Consider the following 21,986-nt stretch of genomic DNA (forward strand, 5'->3'; position numbering starts at 1 on the left):
GCCAAGGAGCCGGCGCGGGCGGCAGAGCGTAAGGCAACCTGACTTTCCTCTCGCTTTGTTTTTGCTGTCAGGGTGGTACAGAAATAGCAAAGCAGGGGCGGGAAGTCGCCCGGGTGTGTGTGTTTTTCCCCGCTGGCACAGGGACCGCAGAAGGAGGAAGCAGGAGCAGCGCGGAACCCGCCCGCCCCTATGCAGCAGCGTTCAGGCGCCGACCTCCAGCCGCTTCCAGAACGCTCAGTGCCGCTTCTGCGGGCCCCGCCCCCTGCCGGGGTTTCCCCGCCACCCTAGCTCATTTGCATGGCGCTGCCCCTCCCCCGCTGCCATTGGCCGGCGCCGCGGCCCGCCCACTGCCCCTCCATCACGGCAGGGTTCCGTCCCCCGAGCCGCCCGGAGCTGCGGGCAGCTGGCGGACTGTTAAACCGCGGCGGCGGCGGCGGCCGGGGCGGGAGCGGGACGCGCTCTGGATACGAGTCAGCGGCGCCCCGGGTTGGGGGAGGCGGGCGGGCAGCTAGAGATCACCTCAGCAAACCCCACCACAGCCGGACCGAAGGTGCGGCGGCGGAGGGGAGCCAGGGCGCCCCAGCAGGCGAGTGGCCGGCGTCTTAGCGGCGGGCTGAGCGGGGTGGGTCTCCTCAGCCGGGGACTGCGGCAGCGCGGGAGGGGAGAGCGAAGGAGACCGCTGGGTGGACTTGCGGGCCAGGCGACCGGTCGGCAGCCCTTTCTCTCACCCCGAATCCTCTGAGCTGTTGGATTCTACGTCCCGGCACCGGTTTGCGCTCTACGGCAGGGGTCGGACCGCAGCCAAATTTAAACGGCTAAACCTAACAGCTTTGGCAGAAGCCGAGGGGAGGGACGGGGTGGAGGGAGGGGTGGGGGCGGATCTAAGCGCGGTCACGTGGGGCAGGGGAGGGGCTTGGCAAGCCTCCCTTTTGTTTTGGCTGGCGCGTGCGCAGAGGGCAGGACACGTGGTCTTTTGGGCCCGCCCCTTGCCTCGCTGGCCGCGCCTTGCTGGCTGTGGTTGTGGTGTCGGCTGTTTTGGGGAGGCTTTGAGGCGGGGTTGTTTGCGTTAGATGGGACCTTTGTTTTAGTTAATTATCTTCACTTTATTTCAGGCAGACGTTGATTTGGCCTTTAGAATTACGTGGGATGGAGGAGAATCTAGAGAATTGTTGAGGAATGGTGTTGCCACGTTTGTGCCGTTTCTCTGCGTGCTGAAGGGATTGATGTTGCCGGAAAATTTGAGGATACGTGGTGTTTGGTAGCAAGAAATACAAGACTATGTTCTGGTTATTAAAGAAACTACTGGAAAGGAAGAGGCTAGCTTTCCAGCCGAGAGGGAAGGCACTGGCTGGATCTTGTGATGTTTTCTTACTCCGAGAGAATTAGTATTTGGTTCGTTCGCTGCCCGCTCTGCTCCGGGCAGGACCCACTTGTCCCTTCCCCTCGGATCAGCGGTCTGCGGGGATTGATTTTTTTTTCTTTCTTTCTTTTTGAACTGTGGGGAGCACGTTACTTTTTGATAACCTAAACTTTGGTCAGCTGGGGAGATTTAAGAGGATTACTTTCTTCGTCTTTCCTTAACCAGTTTGCTTAACTTCGTGCTGAGTTTGGGTCAGTAGGATGTTATTTTAAATTTCGACCAGATGGGGCAGGTTTATCAGCAATAAAAGCTAAGTGAGATATTTACCAGTACTGCAGGCAAAACCGACAGTGTTTTAGACTAGGAAAAAGTGGCTCAAAAAATAATTAAACATTAGCGAAAAACCTGGTGTTCTGGAATGCGGATTGCTTGAGAAAGGCTTAGCAGTGAGTGGTCTCGGCTGTTTCCAATTCTTACTAGCTGTTCTCTTGGGCAGGTTACAACCTCTCCGATCTCAATCTGTTTCCTCTTGTAAATAGTTTCATAATGCTGTCCTTGCCTTAAGAGGTTGTTATGAGAATCACATGTTTTGTGTTAGTAAAAGTGATTTATAATCTTTACCAGCACTACAAATACAGAAATTGACAGGTAATACGGTTTTATAACAAAAGTCAGTTGTTTTTTTAAGCCAGCATGCTGGAAGAATATAAACGATGAATGAATCATGAAATAGGATATATTTGAATATCTTCAAAATCTGTTGTAACTATTATGTTTGATTCTCTGTCATTTTCCACTTTCTTAATCAGATCAATGTCAAGTTTGCTACCATTTCCTCATAGTTTTAATCTAGATAGATTATCATTACTTCTCTTACCCAGCCCTTCTGGGTTAATTTTTTACATGAAATTTTTCTTAATCTAGGCCGATTTTGTCACTGATTTTTTTTTTTTTTTACATTTACTGAGTGTGTGTGATATATGCCTTTTCAAATAACAATTATTATTTTTAAATCTTATAATTTGGAAAATGAAGACGGGTGCAAATAAGAAAAACAAATAATTTGTATTTTTAACTATTTTCCTATGCGTATTTGTGTATTTTTCTTAAAAGTGGTATCATTTTAACTTTACCTCATAAACAGTCCCATGTCCTTAGTCATTGAAAAAATTATTTTTGGCAACTCGATGTTATATCATGTAACTTTCAGATTTAAAATTTTTCCTGTTGGCAGATGTTTGAGTTGTTTCTAATGTTTTGCTGATGTAAATTTCACTACAGAAAATAGCCTTTTACATAAATCTTTGGAAAATTTTCCCCTAGATTTGTAAAAGCAGAATTACTGGGGGAGTGGGGGTGTGTTTTAAGGCTCTTGCAACATCGCCAAATTACCTCCCAGAGTATTATATTATTTAACACTCATCTAATGTATGAGTACAGTATTGTACAGTACTGGATACATTACATCTTTATTCATCATCTGGGATTAGCAATAAGACAAAATAACCTTGCTTTCGTTAGCATAAAATTTTTTTTCACGTGTGTATGATACATGTGTTTTATTGTCTTAGAAGCTGCTTGAGGAAGATGAATATATTTCATATTTGATGTGCTGCAAATCACATAGTGGGTGCTCAATAAATACTTGCAACTTGACTATTAATATTTATCTTTTTGACCTCTGAAAGGTCAGGAAATTATATCTTGCTTTTTTTATCTTACTCAATTTAGGAGTACATTGTTGGCAGTATACTATTATTGTTTGATTCATTACTTTGAGTACTTCTCCGTTCAGGTGGGGCCTCGCTGATCTTAGCACAGTTGTCTTCTCGTGACTTCCCATTGTCCAACTGCTGCATTATCCAAGAACTCCATCCAGTTTTGATGCCATTTATCATAATAACTTGGATGAGTGAATAAAGGAAGTAGTCTATCTTGTGTGGTATTCACTTACAAATTTCACTTTAATTGTTCCATATTCACTTGTAGCCTTTTCTGTGTTTGAAGGAAAAAAAGGCTACCGTCTAAAGTTACTTTGTTTCATTATTCAGATTGTTCTTGATAGCACAACTATTAATTACCTTTAACATCTTTTACTGCCTTTAACCTTACTCGTCATATGTAATTTTTACTTGTTCAGTTATTTATCACTCTTCCTGTCCTTTTACATTTGTCTGTGCTGTATTAATAGTTGAAGGAGGCCGAAAGCTGTCTCTTTCAGGTTTAGAAGATTGTTTACTGATTGGGTTCCTCAAGTTATAAACAGCAAAGAATGAGACTGCTTGCACCTGCAGTGTCAGCTAATAGGAAATTAGCAACCCGTTTACTGACTTTGGGCATATTGTCTATTATACCTCTATCGTTAAAGTCCTTACTATATCACAGGACTATAATGGAATACTGTACATAATGATGACACTCAGTCATCAATACAATCCTACATTACTTTCAGTATGTTTGATTTAGAAAGGCAAGGAAGGTGTATTCATTTCCAAAAAATTTACCTTTTTTTCCCTTTTAAGTGTTCTGAAGAGATTGCACTGAACTGAGACTTTTGTTACTCTGTGTGGGATAAATAAACCAGCAAGTGTTAATAAAAACGGTAATATCGTACTTGCCTGTAGACAGTCTGTAATGAAAATCTGAAAACGATTCATAATGAAAGTTTTTAATACTTGGTAATATTTTTACATTTTCAGGAACATTTTATTTCTATATGGATGTGACGGTTCTCTTGCAGAATTGGGAGAAAATGCAATCTTTTGTAATATTAAGGCTTTGTTAATATCTCTAATGAATTTCTAATTGTTTATTTCTAATCCTATAAGATCAAGAATCTTCAAGCATGTTGTTTAAAGTAATTAAAGATTTTTTTTTACTCGGTAGTAGATCATTAATCAGTGTTTAACCACGTGAAATTAAGTTGGAGCCAAAATGTATATAACGAGCAAATGTGATAGTGCTAAATCTAAACGTAAATTTCTGGATCTAAGTTGATGTACACAGAAGAAAATGACTCATTTATATTCCTATGAGTCATGCATTTATAACTGAATAGTAATAATTCTGCTTGAAGTTTGAAGTATGATCTGTTTGATGTGTTATGTGGCCACCCAAGTGGCTTTATCTTTAATTAAATTCCTTTAGTCTTCAAAGAGAATTCCTTTTTAGGCATAGTTTTCAAAGTGGAAGGAGTTCTAGCTATAAACATTATTGAAATAGAAAGTACTGAGCTAACTGTACCTTGGTCATGCCAATTACTACAGTGTTTTCTGCTGTAAATTGAGAATGCCCATTTGTGGCATAAAGAGATCTTGAAAACACAACAGTGTATTTAGTATCTTCCAGTAATTCCTATATTTTTGAGGAATAAAATTATACCAGTGTAAACTCTTTCTCATTACTTGTATTGACTTAATTGACTTAATTTAATTTTATGAGTTACAAATTAGAAACTTTTAGTCCCCTTATATTTCAGTAATGTTTGGAAGAGCTGCTCAAATTTTGCTAAAAGAATTTTTTTCCTGCTCCTTCTCTTTTTTTATAATGGATCAGCTATCTGAAACACATTAAAGTTGTAAGTGCAGAAATAATTTAATATTTGTCTCTGCTTCAGGGTTCTCCCCTCTCTCAAAATGCTGTTGGTAGTCTTTTCACTTTCTTTTAACTTAAGGATGAATCTGCCTTCTTTATGATACTTTTATTCCTAGTTTATGTTACCGCATTGAAGAGAATTGGGATTATCCAGATTTCAATTGAAAGAGTAAATTTAATGTGCAGAGGGTAGATATTGATTTGATATTCCCCATGGACTATATGGAATATACATGTGTGTGCTAGAATGTAAGTCATAGTCAAATCTGAAGTAGTATTTTAGGGGATGGAAAATCAGATTTGGTTTTTAATTTTTAATGTTCATTCTCAGGAGGAAGAGTGGTTCTTATTTATAATTGTCTAGATTCTTAGTTTCAGCTCTGAGGATAGACTAGATTAGCTAACTTTTGATTTTCTTTAGACCGTATGCCAAAAATTATTTGGTATATGTGACCTGAATAGTAATTGTAAAGACCTGGTTACTAGTGTTGGGATCAATCCAATAATTATTGTTATAATTATCTCACTGTACATGCAGCTTTTGAGGGATGACATGATGGTATTTACTATATCTCATGATGTCCAAGGGACCAGATTGCATTTAATTAATGCTAAATTCATAAATACATATGATTTATAAACCTTAAAGATTAAGTCACTAATGGAAGCATTTTGGAGACAACAGGGCAAGGCTCCTTATTTTTAGTAAGGTAATATCAGGGCAACTAATTTCTTCCTTAATTCACAATGAATGTTCTTTGGATTAAATTGTAGACCCCAAATTAGAATTTGTAGTATAGACTTGACTTTACAATTCCCCCATTTTTCTGAATTTGATTTTTATTTATAATAATGAAATTTAATATAGCCAAAAAGAAAAAAACTGTTTTGATTCTTTGTAGTTTTTAAATGTTTGTAATTTAAATGAATAAACTTTGGCTTGTGTTACTGAAATTTTCTCTCTGGTTGGTAGTGTTTTAAGATACTTCTAAGAAAATGTATGTATATTGAAATCTGGAATTTTGCTATAGGGTTGTTTACTTGGTGGATTATCTGTAATAGTTTTACAATGGATTGGTTTTGGGTTTTGGTGGTTGGTTTTTTTTCGGTTTTCTTTTTTTTTGGCCACCCCTAAAATTTCTGGGCTGTGGATGTGCTAAGGAATTATTAATTTATTTTTACTTAAATTGGAATGCAGGTTGAAAACTCTGTTGTACAACATGAAAATGAAGTTCGTGCCCAGGAAATATAATTGATTTTTGGATTATCTAGAACTATTGCCTCTTAACAGATAATCAGAATAATCTGTCTGGTTGCTTTCTTTGAAAGGGTGATATGATTTCTTGCAGTTTTGCTTCTTAAATCCTGTTAGCTCACTATTTTAGTTTCTGTATGTTGTGGTTAAGGAAGTTGTTGTTTTTTTCTCAGTTTTATTCTTTCCAGTTTCTTTAAAGTCCTATATCATGGACTGACTAAATTCTTTTTACAGAAAGGACCTATTTTCCTTGAGTATCTTGGGAAAGATGATAGTGGTGCCGAGAGTAAATAGAATACAGTGTTTTAGCAGCTAGAAAGAAATTTCTTAGATTTAGGTAAGATCCAAACACTTTTTTTCGACCCAATATGTGCATAATTAGAAACCGAATAATTAGAAACCAGAATAATTGGAAACTGAATATTCATAAGAAGAACAAGATGCTTAGAAAACTGTTTGAGGATTTGCTTTTTTCACATTCTTTTTGTATAACCTAAGCATAGGTGTCTAAAAATACTAAACAGTATTTGGCTAAGAACTTTGGGACTGAAATATTTTAGTTAATGGTTGATTCCTGTTTACTTTAGGGGTACAGTATACTTTATACTGTCCAGTACAGTAATCCTTAACCACATATGACTATTGAGCACTTGAAATGCAACCAGTCCAAATTGACTTGTGCTAAATGTAGAATAAACACTTTATTTTTTTATTATTATTTTTTTTTGCAGTACGTGGGCCTCTCACTGTTGTGGCCTCTCCCATTGCGGAGCACAGGCTCCGGACGCGCAGGCTCAGTGGCCATGGCTCACGGGCCCAGCCGCTCCGCGGCATGTGGGATCTTCCCGGACCGGGGCACGAACCTGTGTCCCCTGCATCGGCAGGCGGACTCTCAACCACTGTGCCACCAGGGAAGCCCATAAACACTGTATTTTGAGACTTTAGCACACATTAAAAAAACATATCTCATAAAGATATTTTTATCCTGATTACAGGTTGGAGTCATATTTTCTATATAATGGGTACAATGAAATTCAAATTTCATATGTTTCTTTTTACTTTTTAAAATATGTCTAGTAGCAAATTTAAAATTACATATTTAGCTCACCTCATATTTCTATTGGACAGCAATGTTCTATACTAATATTTCCTAGCCTTAAGACTCCTTTCACAATAAAATATGAATCCTTTTCCTTGAAATTTTTAAATGATTTTATTATTTTGGATGGTATTTATTGAGGAAATATTTATTAAGGGCCTACTATGTGCCCAACAGTATTTTATGATACAGCAGTGAATGAAAACATTCAGATCCTGCCTTCATGCAGCTTTCATTCTAATGGGAAAAATGTATGATAAATAATTTTTAGTAGAAAAAAATTTAATGAACTATTATTTGTTCTAAGCATACTATTGGCTATTATATATAATTTCACATAATACAATTTTAATACAGTACTTAATTTATTGAATGACATATGCTATTTCATTTGGCATTTATCTTGCTTTGTGTTCTCTGCATTTCCTGGATCTGTGGCTTGATGTCTGACATTAATTTGGAGGAATTCTCAATCATTATTTCTTCAAATATTTGTTCTCTCTTCACCTTCAGTATTTGCATTACATGTATGTTAACACCTTTTGTAGTTGACCCACAATTCTTGGATATTCTGTTCCTTTTTTTTTTTTTTTTTTCAGTCTCTTTCCTCTTCGCTTTTCATTTTGGAAGTTTCTATTGACATATCCTCAAGCTCAGAGATTCTTTTCTCAGCCATGTCCAGTCTACTAATGAGCCTATCAAAGGCATTCTCATTTCAGTTATGGTGTTATTGGTCTCCAGCATTTCTTCTTGATTCTTTCTTAGAATTCCCATCTATTTCCATATCTTTGCTTACATTATGCATCTGTTATTGCATGTTGTCTACTTTTTCCATTAGAGCCCTTAGAAAATCATAATTTGTTTAAGTTCTTTTAAAGTCACAGTCTGATAATTCCAACATTCCTCTCATATCTGAATCTGGTTCTGATGCTTGCTCTGTCTCTTCAAACTGTTTTTTGTCTTTTAGTATGCCTTGTAATTTCCTTTTGAAAGAGGGGACATGATATACCTAGTAAAAGGAACTTTAGTAAATAGGTCTTTAGTAAGATGTAAGGTATAGAGGAAGCATTCTATAGTCTGGTGATTAAGTCTGTCTTTTAGGGAGGCTGTGCCCCAACTTCACAAATGCTTCACAGATTTTTCCACCTCTTAGGTGGGATAGGATGGCTACATGGGGTTAGGTATTTCCCTTCCCCCACATGGAAGGCTAGTAAAAGCAGGAGTGGGGTATTTCTTTACTTTTAGGAAAAAGCAAGACTCTTCAACAGATTTCTTAGAAAGTAATATATCATCTGTCACTTCTTTATCTTCATTTTATTTGACCTCACTATGGCATTTGATAGAGCTGCCCATGTCTTTTTAACATACTTTTGAATACTTTGGAATCTCAATTACCTACACTCTGGAATTTCCTTTTCTCTCACTAACTGGACTTTCTTTTTTCTTTCTTTCTTTTCCTTTTTTTTTTGTGGGGGGGTTGGGGTTTTTTTAACGTTTTAATGAATGGGAGTGTGCATTTAAAAAAATTATTTACTTTTTGGCCACACCGTGCAGCATGCAGGATCTTAGTTCCCTGACCAGGGATCAAACCTGTGCCCCCTGCATTGGGAGCTCAGAGTCTTAACCACTGGACTGCCAGGGAAGTCCCAGTAACTGGACTTTCTAAGTCTCCTCTTAGGGCTCTTCCTCCTTTGTAACACCTCTTCCTTTGTTCAGATAAATGTGAGTGAACCCCCTGGCTTGATCCTGAGCTCCTTTCTCTCTCTGTCTCATTATGTCTAGACAAGTTTTGTAATTTTTGTTCCACAAACACCCCTAATTTATTCCTGCTTTACAGATTTCTATTAATTGTCTTTTTTCCTTGGAAAGCTCTTACCCCAAACCTTGGTTAGCTTGTTATTGTCATTTCAAGTCTCAGAGCAGATGTCGCCAACACAGAAGTCTTCCTTCATCTACAAATCTAAATTAGCTCCTACTGCAGTGTAGTTATGCTCTATTACTTTACTTTGTTTATTTTTATAAAAACACTGTGAGAACCCTATTTACTTCTGATCTTTTTGTTTTCTTGTTTGTATATTCTCTATCTACCATTTGCTAGCTAGAATGTAGGCTCTGTGAGAATAGAAACCTTATTTGTCATGCTGTCTACAATCTTTCTGGTACCTAGGTTAGTGTCTCTTACATACTTCTCAATAAATATGTGTTAACTGAACTGTTGAATGTTTGATCTTAGATCAAATATATATTAAATGGAGGTTAAAATCCAGCTTCTACCAAAAATAGACAAAACTACATTTATGACTTAATGTTGGCCATTTCTTCATTTTCTGCTTTTAAAAAGTCAACTGGTTAATTTCCATGTTTTTTGGAAAATTTTTATTCTGTTTTTAAAAGATGAAATAGGTTTACAGCTGTCATTCACAAGCACTTCTCTATAAATAACTCATTGTGGTATGGATGGATTTATACCCAAATGAAAACCAGATGGTCTTACTTGTGGTTAGTTATTCTCACTGTCTTAAATTGGCTTCTGAAATACTGGAGATACCTTTTAGATGCTATAAAATAATTTTGATCATTAGTTATGGAACTAATGGAGATATCTTCAGGTGAATTTGCAGAATTATTATTTTATGCTCTCAAATCAGTATTCCTTATGCATTCTTCCTCTAACCAGTTGTCTATTATGTGTAAAAATGAAATAATATACCATTGAAAATAATTACAGTTTAAAACTGTATAATGGTCAAAACCATTATTCAGAGTTAACTGAATGGTAAATTCAGTGACTTTCAGGAGTTTGCACATCTGATTTCCACTAATTCCAAGACATATTATCTTCTGTATGTTTATGTCAAAGGCTCCTCAGTTGTTATGTTTTAAATAGTTGTTAAATGTTTATTTTATTGTTTATTTTAATTTTGAGGAAGTGCAAGTTAATCAATTTTTTTCTCTTATGAATAATGTTTTTTGTGTCATAGCTAAAAAAAAATCTTTGCCCAACCCAGTTTCACAAAGATCTCCTATTTTTTTCTAGACATGTTATGGTTTTAAGTTTTACATTTAGGTCTATGATCCATTCTGATGCATGTGACTATTTTTGTATAAGGTATGAGGTGTGGGTTAAGGCTCAGGATTTTGCATATGGATGCCTTATTGTTCCAGAATCATTTGTTTTTTAAAAAACTAAGTCTTTCTGCATTGAATTGCCATTACATCTTTGCCAAAAACCAATTGACCATAGACGTGTGGGTCTATTTCAGAGCTCTCTATTTATCTGTCTAATTATCTGTCCATTCTTTTGCCAATCTATGTTTATTTTGACTACTGTAAGTAGGTAGTATGAGTCCTTCAGCTTTGTTCTTTTTCTTGTTTGGGCTATTGTAGTTGCTTTCCCTATCCATACAAATTTATGAATCAGCTTGTTGATATTAGCAAAAATTCTGCCAAGATTATGATTGGGATTGTGTTGAATCTATAGATCAGTTTAAGGAGAATTAACATTGTAACAATATTGAATAATTAATCCATGAACACAATGTGTCAGTCCATTTATTTAGATCTTACTTGTTTTTCATTGGTGGTTGTTTTTTTCAGTGTGTAGTTCCTGCACATTTTTTGTTTGATTTATACCTAAGTATTTCATATTTTTAAGTTATTGGAATTAATACTATTTTAAAAATTTCTATTTCTGTTTTTTTCATTTCCAGTATCTAGAAATATAAATGATTTTTGTATCTTGACCTTATGTCTGCTACCCTAGTAAACTCATTAGATCTAGGAGCTTTTTTTATAGATCCCTTGGGATTTTCTATGTAGAAAATCATGTCATCAATGAATAGACACAGTTTTACTTTTTATTTTCCAGATTTCTATGCATTTTGTTTCTTTTTCTTCTTCTGTTCCACTGGCTAGGACCTCTAATGTGATGATGAATAGGAGTGATAAGAACAGACACCTTGCCTCATTCCCAGTCTTATAGTAAAAGCATTCAGTCTTTCATCATTAACCATGAAGTGGTCTCTGGGCTTCTGTGTAGATACTCTTTTTCAGGTTAAGCAATTTCCCTCCTTTTCCTAATTTACTGAGTTCTTTTTTTTTCTAATTATAAACAGATACTGGATTTTGTCAGATGCTTTTTATTTGTTTTTTTTCTTTAGTCTTTTTTTTTTAAAATTTATTTTTATTTATTTATTTTTGGCTGCATTGGGTCTCCGTTGCTGCATGCAGGCTCTCTCCAGTTGTAGTGAGGCGGGGCTGCTCTTCGTGAGCAGGGGCTGCTCCTTGTTTGTTTCTCATTCCAGTGGCTTCTCTTGTTGTGGAGCACGGGCTCCAGAGAGCAGGCTCAGTAGTTGTGGTGCACGGGCTCAGCTGCTCCGTGGCATGTGGGATCCTCCCGGGCCAGGGCTCGAACCCACGTCCCCTGCATTGGCAGGCAGACTCCCAACCACTGTGCCACCAGGGAAGCCCTCTTTAGTCTTTTGATATGGTGAATTTTAATAATTAATTTTTTTTAAATGTTGAACCAGTCTTACATTCATGGAAGAAGGCATACTTGGTTGTGACTTATTATTCTTTTTATATATTGCTGTGTTTGTAACAGTTATTTTAAAAATAATAACTGAAATAGGTGTTGTTACTACTTAAATTCTGGAATACCTTTAAAAATCATAACTCTCTTCTCTGTTTATTAATTCAGCCAACAAATATCTGACAATTATTGTGTGCTAGACATTGTTTTAAGTGCTGCAGATTAGAATATTGAACAAAATTGAGTTCTGCCCTTAGACTATATTACTTTCTAGAATGTAATATAAAGTCAGGTTCTGACATTAGCACCCCAAGGAACAATAAAACAGTGTAGGGGAATGGAGAATCATGAAGTGAGGGGCTAAAGCTATTTTAAATAATTAATCAAGGCAGGACTCTCTGAGGAAGTGACTGTAGAGCAGAAACATGAATGAAGTGAGGGAGCTAGCTATCCTATTTGTGGAAAATTGTTCCAGCAAATATGAAGTCCTGAAGCAAAGACTTGTTAGGTGTGTTTCAAGAATAACACAGAGGCTAGTGTTTATGGAGTGCAGTAACCCACAGAGATAGTTACAGAAGGCTAAGTAGTCAGGGACTTGATAGTGTAGAACTTTGTAGGCCATGGTAAGAAAAACTTTGGATTTTAAGTATAATGGCAACCACTTATTTTTCAACAAATATTAATTCAGTATCTGCTATATGTTAGATACTTTTGCATCTTGACAACATACTAGTTAACAAATAATGAAAAATCCAAGCAGTTGTAGATCTTAGAAATGTTAGTAATAAGTGTAGTTGTTTACGTTAATATGGAGGTAGTCAGAAGTGGTAGAGTTTAGAAGGATCAGTTAGTAAGCCTTGTTTATACACAGTGATTACATATTTAGGTATTTTAAAAAATTGGAGTAAATGGACTTGAGTTTTATGCTAAAACTATATGAACATAATTTAACCTTTTTTAATAATAGGAGACAGTTATTTTCCTGAGTTTCTTTTGGTTGCAAAGTAGAGAGACTTTCAGGCTAGGGTTTTTTAATAAGGATAGAGTCGGGAGTAGAATACAGAAGAACTTCATGGAACTCCTAGAATAGGAACTGTGATATGGCTGGGCCTTCCAGAGTCCAGGATCCCCAAATCTTTATATCCAAGTGTGTTAATTATCTATTGCTATGTAATACATTACTCCAAAATTTAAAATATTTATTTCACAGCTTCTGGGGGTCAGGAATTTAGGCATGGCTTAGCTGGGTGCCTCTGGCTCAAGGTTTCTCACAAGGCTGCAGTCAAAGTGTTGGTTGGAGCTGCAGGCATCTGAAGGCTTGACTGAGGAAGGATCTGCTTCTCAGATCATTCGCATGGCTGGTTGGCCGGCTTTAGGTCATTAATGTCTGTTGGCTGAAGACAATAGTTCTTTGCCGTGAGGGTCTTCCCAGCTCACAACATGGCAGCTGGTGCTCCCGAATGAGAGGGGTGACAAGATGGAAGCCACAGTATCTTTGTAACCTAATGTTGACAGTGGCATCCCATTATCTCTGCTGTATTCTGTTTGCTAGAAGCAAATCACTAAATCCAGTCCACACTGTAGAGGAGAGGATTACACAAAGGCATGAATACCAGGAGATGAGTATTATTAAGATCACTTTAGAAGCTGCCTATCATACCAAGTAAGCCCTAGAGATCTTACCAGAGTTTTTGTGTGTATGTTTTATTCTAGTTCTCTACCATAAAGATTCCTTAGCCACTGTCAATGTCTACATTTCTTTCCCTTCTCTTTTTTCTACCAACTCCATTTCTTATCTCTTAATCTATGTATCTTTTTTCTGCTTCTTATTTTTAATTTCTCCTTATCTTTAGTTTATCCAGGGCCTAAGATGAATTCCACTGCTTCTTCTTATTTCACCTTCTGCCCCTGCTGTTAGCCACTTTGATTATATCCTTAGCACCCTGTTCAAATTTTTGAAAGAGAGAAGGTGGGTAAGGAGGAGATAGAGTATAATATCTTTTGAATATGATTACCTCAGAGAGAACTGTGATTAGGGCAGTTTCCCTCAGAGAGCAATGTAGTTATTTAAATACTATTGTAGATGTTTATAAATTAGAAGGTATAGGTCATTGAGTGATCAAGTGACAGACTGAGTCTTGAAAAAAAATTTCCCAATGCTAGCTTGTTTTATAATTACTTTTCTATTTCTCATAAAAGTAGAGTGCAAAATATACTTTTAAAAAGAAAACCCAATATTATGATTATTTTTGTTTTCCTATTTTGGATTTAGAATAAATGAAAATCTGTTATATATAAGATTTATTATTTTTGAGGCACTATATAAAAGTGTATAAATTTTGAGACAGAAAATTATACAGAAATCTACATTTTTTTGGAGACATTATACAGTAAAATATAAAAAAGGCAAACATTTATTTTTATCACACAGGATTAACAACGATTAACATTTGCTCATATTTCATTTAATCTTTTTCCCCCAAGTAATAAAATATTGTAGTTAAACTTCAGCTCCTCTTAAAACACCACTCTTAGTTCTGTTTCATGGAACTCACCTGATGCAACTACTGTTACAACTTTGGTGGGTATTTTTCTGGTTCGTCTTTTATTCTTGTAAACACATAAACACACACATGTATATGTACATAAGTATGGTATGGTTTTGTGTTTTATTTATATGGTACCATACTATATATAATCTGCACCATTTCTTTTTTTTTAAACTTTATTCTGTTTCTGAGGTTTGTCCATATTGATACATATAGATCTAGGTCTTTTTTTTTTAACTGCTATTCTAGTATTCCATCATGTTTTAATATCCATTCTCTCACTGTTAGATGTCTAGGTTACTTTGAAAGAGTGTTTTGCTCATACAAACACTGATCTCTTGTGCACCTGTGACAAACACATTTTCCACATTATTGTCAAATTATAGAATCAATTTATAGTTGAAACAGATGTGAGAAATCTTATTTACCCATGTTCCCATGGTAAGTGATATTTTCAGACTTACCCTCTTTTCAGTTTGGTGATTAGAAAACTGGTCTCTTGCATTATTAATCTGCATTTCATTTATTACTGGTAAAGTTGAGTATATGTTTAATGACCATTTGGATGTCATCATCTCTGAAGTGTCCGACTGTTGTAACCTTTGCCCGTTTCTAGGAGTTCTTAATATATTCTGGATACTAATCCTTTGTCTATTGATATATGTTGCAGTTATCTTCTCCTAGTCTATCACTTGCTTTTAACCCTGTGTGTAGATTTTTATTTTAATTGCATAGAAGTTTTTGTGCCTTTTTTTCCTTTTGATCATTCTTATTAGTCTTTGCAAAGAATCAGCTTTTGGTTCTGTGTTTTTAAACAAGAATGAAGGGTGTAGAGTTACAGCTACCTCCTGGGGACATATAGTATGTGAGTGTGGCCATTCAAATGGCTATTAACTGTCATGTGCATTGAAACAAAAATTACGGAGTGTCATAGTTCCAAAGTGCCTTCAAAAACTTTTAATTGTTAATGAAGAAAATTTTTTTCACTAACTCTTCAATCTTCATAATTTTTTATCATAATTTTTAATAGTACTAGATTAACTTTTTTATGAGTCAGAATATATGGTTTTATACTTTTTTAATAAAATAAAATTTGTTTAATTATGAGATTAATCTTTAGTGTCATCTGTTACATTCCTCCCTATTTTTCAGGCAGGAGTAAGAGCTTCTATAATGATAATTGATGACTACCCATTTGTGAAAAGGAAAATAATGATTGCAGATGATTTTTCAGAAAGAAAATTTTTGCACATTGCAGATTAGGCTAGTTTTTACTACCACATTATTTTTAGCACCTGTGAAATTGTATACTTTTTTTTTTTTTTTTTGCTGTGCTGTGAGGCTTGTGGGATCTTAGTTCCCCGACCAGGGATTGAACCATTACCCTGACAATTAAAGTGCAGAGTCCTAACCATTTGACCACCAGGGAATTCCCAATTATATACTTTTTTTGTAGTTCAGTTCACTTATATCTTATTACCTTATTTCCTACATTTTAGTTATTATTAATACTGTTCAGAATGTGAAGTTTAAATTGAGAAATGAAGGTTTTGAGCAATTTATTATATTTTATAAAAATAATACTTTTAGCTGAAAGTGTGGGATTGAGTCACATTTTCAAGTATGAATCCCAGGTTGGATTTTTTTCTTTTAACTCTCACCAAACATTGTCCAAAAAATGGAATCCTGAGATGTAATTGCATTCACAAATATTTGTCTAACTCTTAAATACTAGGCACCGTGCAACTTTCATTTGAGTTTTGGGTATTAGGCCCACAGTCAGAATGGAGAACAGTCCTTATTGAATTCCTTATGAGCTAGCAAAGAGCAAAGATAATGTTAGGAGTTGGGTAATAGAGGAGGAATTTAGTTCCATTCACTTTTTAATCAGAGACATTGAAAATGTTGCCCTTGGGGAAAGTATAAAACTTTTTTCTTGATATTTGATCATTTATTTTTACATTATTTTAGGTTTGCAGTAATTATCTGCAGGATTCGCCATGACCCCAGCTCTGAGGGAGGCAGCAACAAAGGGTATCTGCTTTTCATCTTTACCAAGTACCATGGAGTCGGACAAGATGCTATGCATGGAAGGTCCAAGAACGGTAGATGAAAAGCTAAAAGGAGACACTTTCTCTCAGATGCTGGGATTTCCAACTCCTGAACCTACTCTTAGCACTAATTTTGTGAATTTAAAACATTTTGGCTCCTCTCAGTCTTCAAAACATTACCAGACTGTTCTTTTAATGAGTTCTAATGCTACATTAAATAAATACAGTGAGAATTATAAACAAAAGAAATTAGGGGAACCCCACTGCAATAAGCTGAAAAACATACTGTGTAATGGTAGCAACATTCAGCTCAGTAAAATCTGTCATTCTCATTCTGAAGAGTTCATCAAAAAGGAACCTCTGTCAGATACCAAAAGTCAGTGCATGACAGATGCACAAATTATTTTGGATTCAAATATAACCAAAGACACTAATGTAGATAAAGGACAACTGAAAAACTGTAAGTGGTACCAAAAGAATGCACTTTTGGATAAAGATAGTGACGCTGAGATTAAAAAGGGTTTATTGCACTGTGCTCAAAACAAAATTGGGCCTGACCACTCAAACATGCCTATTAGTTCCTCAACTGCTGAAAAAGAGGAGGAAGTGAATGCTCGTTTACTTCATTGTGTAAGCAAACAGAAAATTTTACTTAGCCAAGCTAGAAGAACTCAGAAACATTTGCAGATGCTCCTGGCAAAGCATGTTGTTAAGCACTGTGGTCAGCAAATGAAATTTTCTATGGAACATCAACTCCCCAAAATGAAGATTTTTCATGAACCTACCACAATTTTGGATGACAGTTTACCTAAATGCACTGAAATTAAACCAGACATCAACTTATTGACTGCAGAGAATAAATTGTGGAATGATACAAAAAATGGCTTTGCACGGTGTACAGCTGCAGAAATCCAAAGATTTGCACTGTCTGCTACAGGGCTGTTGTCTCATGTTGAAGAGGGTCTGGATTCTGATGCAACTGATAGCAGCTCTGATGACGATTTGGATGAATATACCATTAGAAAAAATGTGTCAGTGTAAGTGCAAAATTATTATTAGACCTTTTACTGTTCTGTATATAGCAGCAATTTTGTCTTGATTTCAAGATATGTTTAAAAGAAATAGATTTTCTAAAATCTTAATGCCATAATCTTTTAAGTTATAAAACTTTGGTGAAGAAAGTTTTTCTTCTTTCTTTGGTGAAGAATTCTTCTTTGGTGAAGAATTTTTAAAATGTTTTCTTTTGTTAAAAATGACAGTCTATGAATGTATACATACTATTTAAAAATAAGTTACCCAACTGCTCTATCTAGGGAAAAAACCCAGATAGGAATAATGAAAAATAATTAGCTATAAATATGTATTTTTCCTGTTCTTGAATAGAATAGGCTGTGGACAGGGCTTAAAATTTTGCTTAAGTTATCTAGCCAAAATGTATAGCTAAAAAAATTTAAAGTCTGCATAGGTAGCCCTCACTGGTTTCAGGAGTTTATCAGTTGGCAGTACATATAAATTGACCTGCTACTTAGAAAATTTTTTTTTAACTATTTATATGCTCGTATTCACAGCTTTCAGCTCTGGTCTTTACCAATTTAGTCAGTTTTTGCTAGATTAATATAACCAAAACAAAATTATAATGTCAGCTCTTAGATACCTATTGAATGCTTATTATGTGCTGGACCCTAGAGATTCAGTGATAGGCAAAATATTCAGCCTCTACCCTCTTGGGAATCTGCTTCAAAGAGAGATACCTAGATATTTTATAAAACAAAACAAAACAGAAGCACAGAGAAAAATAGTTTTACTTATCATACCATTTTAATACTCCAGAACAGTTCTGATAGAAGTTTCTGGGATGATGGAAATGTTCTATTTCTGTGTTATCCAGTAGGCACTAGTCTCATGTGGCTATTGAGCACTTGAAATGTGGCCAGTACAACTGAAGAACTGAATTTTTAAAAATTTATTTATTTATTTATTATTTATTTATTTATGGCTGCGTTGGGTCTTCTTTGCTGCGCGCAGTCTTTCTCTAGTTGCGGCGAGCGGGGGCTACTCTTTCGTTGCGGTGCACGGGCTTCTCATTGTAGTGGCTTCTCTTGTTGCAGAGCACAGGCTCTAGGTACGTGGGCTTCAGTAGTTGTGGCTCGCGGGCTCTAGAGCGCAGGCTCAGTAGTTGTGATGCATGGGCTCAGTTGCTCTGCGGCATGTGGGATCCTCCCGGACCAGGGCCTGAACCCATGTCCCCTACATTGGCAGATGGATTCTTAACCACTGTACCACCAGGGAATCCCAGAACTGAATTTTTAATTTTATTTAATTTGAATTAATTTTATTTTAAACAGCCAGCTAGAATATAGTTTCTAATCTAGCTTTCAGAGAATCTTTTAATGTCCCTAAATTGATGCAAAATACTGTGTATATATGTGGCATTTGGGGAGGAAGTTGTTCATCATTTTTATCAAATTCTCAAAGATAAGTGAGAATCATTATAGAATTAGAAGCGGAATACATTAATTTTTACTAATAAGTAGAAGGTCAGTATATTAATTTTTATAGTAAGGAGTAAAATATAAAACAAAGTGAGCATTCCAGGCTTTTTGGTGTTCTGTTATCACTATATTTGAAATGGATTTGAATGAGAGCTAATAGTTATTGAGGACATATTTTTTAACTGGCATTGTGCTATTTACTTTACATTTCATATATTATTTAATCCTTTCAACAACGATGGGAGGTAATTGTTGTTATCTTTATTTCGCTTAATAAGAAAAAGGCTCAGCATGGCTAAGTGACTTGCCTATGGTCAAAAAGCCAGATAAGTGGTGGAGCTAGGCTTCTTGCCCATGTATGTGAAACTTTAAACCTATGCACTTTCTGTTGGACCATCCAACTTTGTCAACATTATATCAATGATGCTTACACATTATTAAGCAAATGTGTTCTATAAGAAGTCCAGAAATTTATCAGGTTTTCTATTTATAATGCTTTTGAAGTAATTCAATTTAATAACATTTAGTAGGTAAATACTGTAAATTATTTACATTTTGTTGTTGAGAAGAGCTAATGGGCAGGGTTTCTTTTTTTTTTTTTGCGGTACACGTGCCTCTCACTGCTGTGGCCTCTCCTGTTGTGGAGCACAGGTTCCGGACGCGCAGGCTCAGCGGCCATGGCTCGCGGGCCCAGCCGCTCTGCAGCATGTGGGATCTTCCCGGACTGGGGCACAAACCCGTGTCCCCTGCATCGGCAGGCGGACTCTCAACCACTGCGCCACCAAGGAAGCCCTAGGGCAGGGTTTTTTATTATTGAAATATAATTGATGCACAATGTTATGTTAGTTTTGGGTATGCTGTGTAGTGATTTGACATTTACATGCATTTTGAAGTAATCACCAATATAAGACTAGTAACCATCTGTCCCCATACAAAGTTATTACAGTATTATCAACCATATTCCTTATGCTGTATACTACATCTCCATGCCTTATTTGTTTTATAAATGGAGGTATATACTTCTTTAATCCCCTTCACTTCTTTCCCCCACCACCCCACACCCTCCTCCTCTGGCAACCACCTTTTTACTTTCTGTATTTATTAGTCTGTTTTTGTTTTGTTCCGCTTGTCTTGTTTTTTAGATTCCATATATGAGATCATATGGTATTCGTCTGACTTATTTCACATAGTATAATACCCTCTAGAGTCATCCATATTGTTGCAAATGGCAAGATTTCATTTTTTTATGGCTGAATAATATTCCATTGTATGTATGTGTATATATATAAAAAAAACTTCTCCATTCACCTATGGATGGACACTTAGGTTGCTTCCGTGTCTTGGCTCTTGTAAATAATGCTGCAATGAACATGGGGGTGCACATATCTTTTCGAGTTAGTGTTTTCATTTTCTTTGGATAAATACCAGGGAATGGATTGCTGGATCATAAGGTAATTCTATCGTTAAATTTTTTGAGGAACCTCCATACTGTTTTCCATAGTGGCTGCACAAATTTACATTCCTAACAGCAGAGCGCAAGGGTCCTTTTTCTCTGCATCCTCATCAACACTTGTCATTTCTTGTCTTTTTGATAATAACTATTCTAATGGTGTGAGGTGATAGCTCATTGTGGTTTTGATTTGCAGTTCTCTGATGATTAGTGATGCTGAGCACTTTTTCATGTGCCTATTGGCTATCTGTATCTCTTTTTTGGAAAAATGTCTATTCAGGTCCTCTGCTCAGTTTTTTTTTTTTTTTTTTTTTGGCGGTACGCGGGTCTCTCACTGTTGTGGCCTCTCCTGTTGCGGAGCACAGGCTCCGGACGCGAAGGCTCAGCGGCCATGGCTCACGGGCCCAGCCGCTCCGCGGCATGTGGGATCTTCTCGGACCGGGCCAACACCCGTGTCCCCTGCATCAGCAGGTGGACTCTCAACCGCTGCGCCACCAGGGAAGCCCCACTCTGCTCAGTTTTTAATCAGGTTGTTTGTTTTTGATGTTGAGTTGTATGAGTTCTTTGTATATTTTGGATATTAACCCTTTATCAGATATATCATTTGCAAATATATTTTCCCATTTAGTATTCAGCCTTTTGATTTTTTGATAGCTTCCTTTGCTATGCAACTTAATTTTAAGCAACTTAAAGGCAAGTACTACTTTTTCTGTCATTGTATACCCAGTTCTTAGCACTGTCTGCTTTTTAGTAGTTGTTTGGTGTTGGTTGAGTGAATGAATGAATTTTTCTGTATTTGTATATGTAGCTGTAAAGGTACAAAATCAAGGTTGGCAGTCTGTAAAATTTTCTCTTTCTATATGTTTTATTTTTTCTTCTTCCATTCTGCAATATATCTTTACTTGATTTTTCCCTCCTTTCTTCCTTGGTCTCTAGTAACAAACTGGTCACAAAATGTATCTTATACATCTTAGAACCCCCATGAGTGTGTGTTGAATGAATGAATGAATAAAATATACCAAAATATGGACATTTGAAAGTCATTATTTTATTCTAATATTTAAAATTTTAATTTTGATAAGTAAAATTGATATGTGTATTATGCTTATCTTAAAAATCTTAGATTATATGATAACTAATGTCTTTTTTTTTTTTTTAGTTTATAGCCCATATAAGAAAAACAAGTTCCTTCACTCCATCACTCTCATCAGGAAATTTACCTGTGAAGGAATATGATGGTTTTAAGAAATTGGAAAGTACTCACATTAGCCATTGCCAGTTATTTAAAATATGTATTTATATGTAGACAGTAGATTAATTTATAATGACATTACTGATACACTTTAAAGATAACTTGTGGCTGAAAGACTAATGTGCATTAGGCACTTTTCTAAAAAGTCAATTTACTTTGCAAAGCAAAACAGGAGGACTTTATATTTTTTGTAGGTTTGAGATATAATCCTTATAATATGAATGGAATCTCCCCCCTCCATGTTCTGTCCCTTTGGTGAAGGAACACAAGTTATGGACATACTTGTGTTACAGTCGTGGCTTGCTCTGTGACTCTGAGCAATGGTTAGGTTATTCTTAACCCACTGAATCAGA

The 21,986-nt window shown here is 36.2% G+C and overlaps 1 protein-coding gene across 4 annotated transcripts in view; it reads left to right on the forward strand.

Moving 5' to 3' along the window:
* The first annotated feature begins 474 nt into the window (after nucleotides 1-474).
* The window catches only part of KANSL1L (KAT8 regulatory NSL complex subunit 1 like), a 139,207-nt gene continuing 117,695 nt past the window's right edge, over nucleotides 475-21,986 (forward strand). For 3 of the 4 annotated variants that reach the window (XM_060152184.1, XM_060152187.1, XM_060152188.1), the window contains exons 1-2: nucleotides 475-586; nucleotides 16,360-17,476. In XM_060152184.1, coding sequence (XP_060008167.1) covers nucleotides 16,389-17,476 — 1,088 coding nt within the window. In that variant the 5' untranslated portion in view covers nucleotides 475-586; nucleotides 16,360-16,388. The remainder of the gene's footprint in view (nucleotides 587-16,359; nucleotides 17,477-21,986) is intronic. The other variant, XM_060152186.1, reaches the window with a different exon arrangement.

The sequence above is a fragment of the Lagenorhynchus albirostris genome, chromosome 6 (genome assembly GCF_949774975.1).
Source record: "Lagenorhynchus albirostris chromosome 6, mLagAlb1.1, whole genome shotgun sequence".
In the NCBI taxonomy this organism is placed as follows: Eukaryota; Metazoa; Chordata; class Mammalia; order Artiodactyla; family Delphinidae; genus Lagenorhynchus; species Lagenorhynchus albirostris.